The sequence below is a fragment of the Tubulanus polymorphus genome, chromosome 1, assembly GCF_964204645.1.
Source record: "Tubulanus polymorphus chromosome 1, tnTubPoly1.2, whole genome shotgun sequence".
Classification (NCBI taxonomy): Eukaryota; Metazoa; Nemertea; class Palaeonemertea; order Tubulaniformes; family Tubulanidae; genus Tubulanus; species Tubulanus polymorphus.
In genome coordinates, this window is record NC_134025.1 from 24,824,568 (window position 1) to 24,831,669 (window position 7,102).

Below are 7,102 nucleotides of genomic sequence, written 5' to 3' on the forward strand. Positions count from 1 at the left end.
TTACCGGTTCTATAGCGTAACCTCGTCTACTTCGGGTTGGAAAACAGTCGTGTCGCGTCGTAACAACCAGTCGATCTACGATGTGTCAAAGCCGTGAATATAACACGTGAATAATAACAATGCTTACGAATTGATGTTCGCCACAGCAGCATCGAGGAAAAAAGGTGACTCAAACCCTTCTTATACCAATCTATAAGTGAGCCAACCATTAAGCGGATCAGGTGCGATACCACGTGCCTCATATGCTCTCGGCTGAACTTTTACACCAGGTAATGCTGTCCCTATCGGCTTTTAATATCCATAACAATAACTCTACCATCATCTCTTAACGAGCGGATGACTAAAACTAAATCGTGGACAATATCTGATGCAATTTTCATAAACAAAATCTGTTGATCGGAAAGCCTTTCAAAGATAATAGGTCATAAGCCTATTCGAGGGGTCTATTCGAACATAGGTCTATGTATCAGTTTAGCTTCTCCCGGTCTTAATTACTTCAAATGCTTTCACTTTTGATTCGATTAAAAAGTGATAACGAGGAAGGAACGAAATCGACTTCGCCGAGGGATGCGGATAATCCCATTAACGACGATGAGAATGCGGAAAATGGCCGAGACGATCGAACAAACATCGAAGCGTAGCAAAATCCGGCGTTATTAAACAAATTGCGACGGCGGTGACTCGGGCAAGCCGGTGCTACGCTACGACGTGAAGAGTACTGTCAACAATGACGAAACATTGCAGCCTTTTCTATATAATCCTGAACCAAATTTCCGCCAAACTAATGGCGTGTATTGGAGCTCGGACGAGAGAAACATGTCATAAATCATCTCTCGAGAACGTACGCGGATCGACAGGAAAATACGAAAGCTAAGTCCTAAAGCGAAATTTGTCACCGCTCGAAGCTAGGACATGCGCGTGGCAAATATTTAAACACGTTGCAAAAATTTACTCGTACAGTTTTGATGAATGATGCAATCAACATAAGACCCATCACATGCTTTCAAGTTTTGTATGAATAATTCAATATACAATTACATGAAGCAGAGATTTAACAAAATTTTTCATACAGAGCTCTTCACCTTTGGGAACCTAATGGGAACATAAATATTCTTCGCTCTCATCTTAAAAAGGAATCCTTTTGAAAGCCGGCGATTTTCCACAAAATTGTTACCTATTGCTATGATATGTCTTCAAAATTTGTCAATTAATTTTAGTCTTTGATTATGCACGACTATCAAGGCTCAATTCATACAATTCTAGAAAGTATCTCCTCAGGATATGAGATCCTCTATTGTCAGTATCCTGCATCTAAGTTTGGTGGTATCCCGGTTTGCTTTGAATTGAACTTCTAATTAACTAAACACAGGAAAGCACTAATCAAACATCGTCTAATGGTGAAATCAGAAATATAGTTTCAGATCAAGTTTTAGTATCTCAACAATAAATCAATTACCCTCAGGATACCAGAATGCTGCTAAAATGGAGCCCTGGCCGAAGAGTTTACAACGAGCCATCATGTCGGTTCTTCTAATTTCTAGTTCATAAGACCAGTGGCAGATGGCGGCACTAGCCAGCTTGAAAGGGGAAACTACCGCGATGCTCAGATCTCACTCGGTACAGAAAACATTTAACCAAATGAAATCTGTAATCGTTATTGAAAAGAAATGTCATTATAGGTAGAGGCGTTGAATGAATCCTAATGAAGCAATCAAAGCAAAATCATTTATCAATATTAATGTGACATTTTCCGATTGACATCTCTCAATCAACCCGGTACTAACAACCCTCTGACCACGACAACCAGTTCTTGATAATTGACGGGTAGCGTGAGAATAAAAATTCCTTTTCATTTCATTGTTTTTTCAAAACGTGTTTAACCGTGCATGCGATAGGCCTAAATGGTATCATTCATACATCACAACAGATCGATGTACTTTAGAGTCAACCATGAATACCTCAAAGAAATTAATATTGATTTGAATAAATCATTCGTCAATAATCAGATAATAATATTTAAGATCCTCACCAAACAAAAACATTTTCCAGTCGCCAGAGATATTATAGGGCCAAGCAATTCACGACTATTGGAATCAGTGAATAATGATAAAAACTGTCGCCTGCCAGAAATTGTTTCTAGCATTTCACAGAGACTAAAACTGGATAATCGTAGCCAAACATGCAAAATACAATAGGCTAACTGACATTAAGCTCTTGGTAATCCTCTTACAGTGGAAGCTAGTTAGGAAAGTGATTGATAATCCCAGGGAACCTGTCTCCATGTGATCTTGCATAGACTGGAAGGTCCCACAAAACTCAAGACAATTCCAGTAACTACATGTCCATTTAGGAATTTAGGAACTGCTTAAGTTAATTTAACATTTGAGGCTAAAACAATGGTTAAACATGAAAATGACTGATCTATACCCTGACAATGGAAATGGACCCATTCTGCATTTTGAAAACCTTGCTATGCACGCCAATGAATGGAAATTCCAAAATTGATCAAAGATAAGATCTCTTCAAAGAAAACCGTGGGAAGTATCTACTACTAGAATATTCTTATGGAAAACGAAATCTTAAATTCCACGCAAGACAGTAATTCAAGTGTTCTATTATGCATTTACAATGCGCATCCGCCCTTCAGGTAGCTGAACGACTTAATGAACTAAGATTACGGCGTATATCGTCACGCACTCATCGCCATTGCCATCGATTTTTATTGATATCGCAAATTGGCAGCGCAATAATATAAACAGTTTTTCTTGGTTTTGCTTGCTTCTTTCTATGAAACCTATTCATCGACAATCGACGTGTAATTGATGACTAGGCTAAAAATAGATGTTGATTAAGAGACTAAGTAGAAATTGACATAAATGAGAATCTTGCCATTACCAGTTTGGTGCAATGCAAAACTGCAGCTTAGGTGCCCGTAAACATAGCCTAACTCTAACTAGATGCTAAATTTTGGGCTCAACTAACTGCTTACCAAAACATCTTACCTCAAAAGAAATATTGATCTTTCTATATCATTTAATTGTTCATCTACAGTTAATTTTTCAATTTCCTCTTGAGTCTGCAAAACGAAAAAAAAATCCATTCTTTTTACTCAAAACAAAAACCAGAAATTTTGGGAGTAAAAATAGGAAAAAATGCTAATTTATAGTGAATTACTATTTTAAGTTGACGAACAAGGGCTTCAATGTAATTTAATTAGCCTTCTTATCCACAAAGAACAGGCACATGATGACGGATTGGTTTTTTACACTCTTAAATGAGTAGGCCAAAAATAATGCCAATGAGGCATTTTGACAAGCCAAGTTGGATTTGGCTTTTCAACTGTCATGTTTTTGTTGGCGACTAGGCCAACTTTTCATTCACTCCTCAATGACACTGCAATCATGTTATCACATTTAATTTCTCTATGCTGATATCTGCATATACTGTTAGGCCTAGCTGCGGTTCTCTAAGATATAAATTGGTAGCGGATTTGCGGCGTACAACAAATATACCTTGAGATCTTTGATCGTGCGCTCTTCGAGTTCAAGTTCCCGTAAATCTTCCAAAATTGAACTTTCAAGCGCCATGTTTACAGCGTCAACCAGAAGCAATTATTAGTCGGTAATCCCACATGTTACTGCATGACTTCTATTCGGTTTTCGGTCGTGCTGTGATGTGATGGAGCGCCGTAAAAAGCGAGCAGCATTTCAAGAATTCAACTTACAGAAGAGTTAGCGTCATGTAGTCACGGCCGCCATTAAAAATGACAGCGACCACAACATAAATAGAAAGCGCAAACCGTCACCTGAAACGACGACGCGTGCGGGCCGAGCGACGAGCTCTAATAACACGAAATTCGGCGCGGAATAGCTCATTGATATGAAAATACGTATTAGGGTATCAAAATAACAATTCATTGAAGCTAAAATAGGGAATGGAAGCTAAAATAGTGAATAAGCTTATAGTCAGGGTCCAACAAAATTTTCATGTTCCACTTGCTGTAGTAGGTCCTCTTTTAAAAGCAGCTGGGGCCTAGTTTGAGTCACACTATTAATACCATGAATCCGACAGTGGTTTTAAATCTCAAGACTGATCTTAAGTCGTAAGATTGGATATAGAACTAAGATGGTCTTTAATCTAAGCCATGTCTGCAACTGACTCCTACGTGCGATGAAGATTGGTGTATAGATAGATTAGATAGAAATATCCCATTCGAAATTGATAAAAGTAAATCATTTCATTTAACATCATCTTTTTATTTCATTTCTTTGTATACAAATCCATGAATTTGATTCTTTGTAGGAGGGTCTATCACTTCCATCGTCAAAAGGAATATGCCATGAGTCGCTACTCTGTTGCGCTAATACAACATGTTTCACTGGATACTGAAAGAGAAATTGAAGTCCATCATTATTAGGGCATGAAAAGAACTAAGTAATTTTATTCAATCTAGAGTCCAGTCAAATTACCTCCAGTTTTAAAAAGTCTCTCCCTCGCATTCCAAGAAATTCTATCTGTCGAGCCCTTTGCCATGACTTCAGAACGCGGGCTAGTTCGGGCCCAAGTAAAAATCGGTGATCTCGCAACTCATCGCTAGTTACAATATTCGTATTCATTCCGCTGTATAAAGCCGCATACAGAAGAAATGGATCATCCTGAGATCTGGAAGATGAAACAACAGGAGTATTACTGTGTATGTCAATAGGATAGATATTTTTTGGAATCTTTTCATGGGGGAAAGATAATTTCCAGCAACTAAACATGTTTTGTGGTACCATGATCTACGAAAGGTGAATAAATGAGAAATAAAGTTATGTACATATTACTGGCATAGAAGACATCAGCGATCTGTTCAATTTGTTTCATTTCTTTCCACTGTCTCTGCATGTGATGTCGGCCAATAACCAACACCTTTTTATTCTGTCTTTCAGAAAAATATATAACCAACTTTAGCAACTGAAATAGATAACATTGACAAAAAGTTCAAAATACATGTCCAACTACCAAATTCCTTTCAGCAGTAATTCAGACTTACAACACTGGAAAGTGGTCGTCCACAATGTTTAAAAGCAATATTCAACCCATCAACGACAATGTCAAATGGTGCTTTCTTTTCCAGAAACGATTTGAAATCGTCCAACTCTGAAGGATTGCTTTTCAAAAAAACATCTCTTCCAATAATTGACCTCTTCAAAAATCTGTCTTGTAGCTGTCGAAATGTATCCTGGTTCAACGAATATCGTTCCATTTTATGGCGACATGCCAAGCAAATACTCCTTAAAAATCATAACAAATCATCTACTACTTCAGTGATCTCAGCTTCAATACAAAGTTTCACTGGGATTTCACAAAATATTGGTTATCGCACATTCTCACATTCTCATTTACCTATTATCCACTGATGCCAGTTCCGCATTCCAATCATCAGAAATCCTAGCGAAAATATCAAGTTTCAAGTGTGAACAACATTACAGAGAGAGAACTATTGATTTTTCAGATCTAATAAGGACAAAGAATATGAACCTTGAAATGCTATTAACCAACTTGTTTGCAAAATCCGATGATGGGTACCATTCATACTTCCTCAATAATCTAAAAGCATGTTCCACATGTTGCATGTCTTTGATTTGCAAGGCTGATTCTAGTAATGTCAATAGTACGTTTGACCTCAAATAAATGCCATCAGTGGCCATTTGTTCCATCAGATCAAAACCTGAAAACGAAAATTAGCGTGGTTCAACATAAATAAGTACACGCACAATATTGGCTTGATCAGTCTAAATTCATAAAATTAAGTGGTATTGGATGGATACAGAGGCTTACAAGATATCAATTGCATTATTCCAATAACAATACAAACCTATTTTGAAATCGTTTTCTCTGAAAGCACTGTCTATTATTTCATGGTATTGAGATGCAGTCGGCGTACTTGAAAATCGCACCATTTCCAATATGCTTAAACAGTCTTTCCAGCGCACAGTTTTTGAAAGTCCTTTGATAACGTCAGATGCCGTATTTATATCGAAAACTTGTGTCTTTTCTTTGAGAAGTTCATAACTTTCTAAAATTTCATCTACTTCGTTCAACTTTGATATACTTAATAGCACCATATATTTACTGAGGAATGTTATGTGCACATCGGGCAAATCGGTTTGCGCCATTACGAATTCCTTCAAAGATTTCCCTCTCGCAATATGCCTCAGGGATCCGAAATACATCATAAATGTAGTGGGCCAAATAGTACGAAGTATTTCAGGGATTCTTTGCGATTTGACCAAATTCTGAATGCTAGTCCATTCATCAATTGTCATATATTTATCCCCCTCATCAGCCATGCTGATTGACAGATTTGTAAATTCTTCATTACGAAATGCTGATGCTAGAAGATTTGGTGGAGATGACTTGCGATGAGATGCACTTCCATAGCCTTTTTTTCTTGAATTTTCACGTAGGACACTGTTTGTTGCGTACCATCTAGGCCTTAGCCGAGCGATGCTGAATTGAACAGTTAAGGGCATCGTTTTCTTGCAGAATCTCGTCAGAGGCACACCCTGCCTTAGAATCCATGTTGAGATCTGTCTGGTAAGGAACATTGTAACAATGCCCTAGAAAAAAATCTTTTAAACGTATATAATATTACTATTAGACATTATTGGTATTGTTTGGTAATTAGCACAATTTTCAGGCACAATCAAAAATTACGAATAAAATGCATTTCCATACTTTATTCACTGTTGTTCCATCGATAAACTAATTAAATTAGATAGTTTGTATGTATAACTTACCAATGATACGCCTTAGATAACTGGCTTACTCAGCAAATGAATATTATTAGAAGAAATTCCGAAATTCCATGCATGTGTTGTGTTGACTGCTACGACGACGGCTCCACATACTTTCAGTATCGCGCGCTGATTGGTCGCGGTTAAACTCATGTTTTTCTTATTCTTATAAATCTATTTCGCTATTTTGTCATCTATTGTTTGTCTCTGCCGTTACTCTCTCCTCTGTTTAAATCACTATGTATAATACTTTAATAAACAACAGCTGATTAATTAGTCCAATAAAGTACTGAATTGAATTTGGTAAGTGGGCGTGTGCT

General features: G+C 37.3%; 1 protein-coding gene across 3 annotated transcripts; it reads right to left on the reverse strand.

Annotated features, from left to right (window-relative positions):
- Positions 1–4,235: 4,235 nt before the first annotated feature.
- Positions 4,236–6,889, reverse strand: LOC141900059 (mitochondrial ribonuclease P catalytic subunit-like). Of its 3 annotated transcripts, none has more exons than XM_074786773.1 (8): positions 6,786–6,889; positions 5,861–6,617; positions 5,524–5,713; positions 5,389–5,433; positions 5,036–5,276; positions 4,820–4,956; positions 4,470–4,662; positions 4,236–4,385 (listed from the first exon to the last, which is right to left on the reverse strand). In XM_074786773.1, exons 2-8 carry the CDS (start codon positions 6,591–6,593, stop codon positions 4,248–4,250), a joined length of 1,677 nt encoding a protein of 558 aa, XP_074642874.1. In that variant the 5' UTR covers positions 6,594–6,617; positions 6,786–6,889; the 3' UTR covers positions 4,236–4,247. The 3 variants fall into 3 exon arrangements, with proteins under 3 accessions (XP_074642874.1, XP_074642882.1, XP_074642890.1); XM_074786781.1 differs by having other exon boundaries at positions 5,861–6,605; positions 6,786–6,885; XM_074786789.1 differs by having other exon boundaries at positions 5,861–6,579; positions 6,786–6,859.
- Between the last annotated feature and the right edge of the window lie 213 nt (positions 6,890–7,102).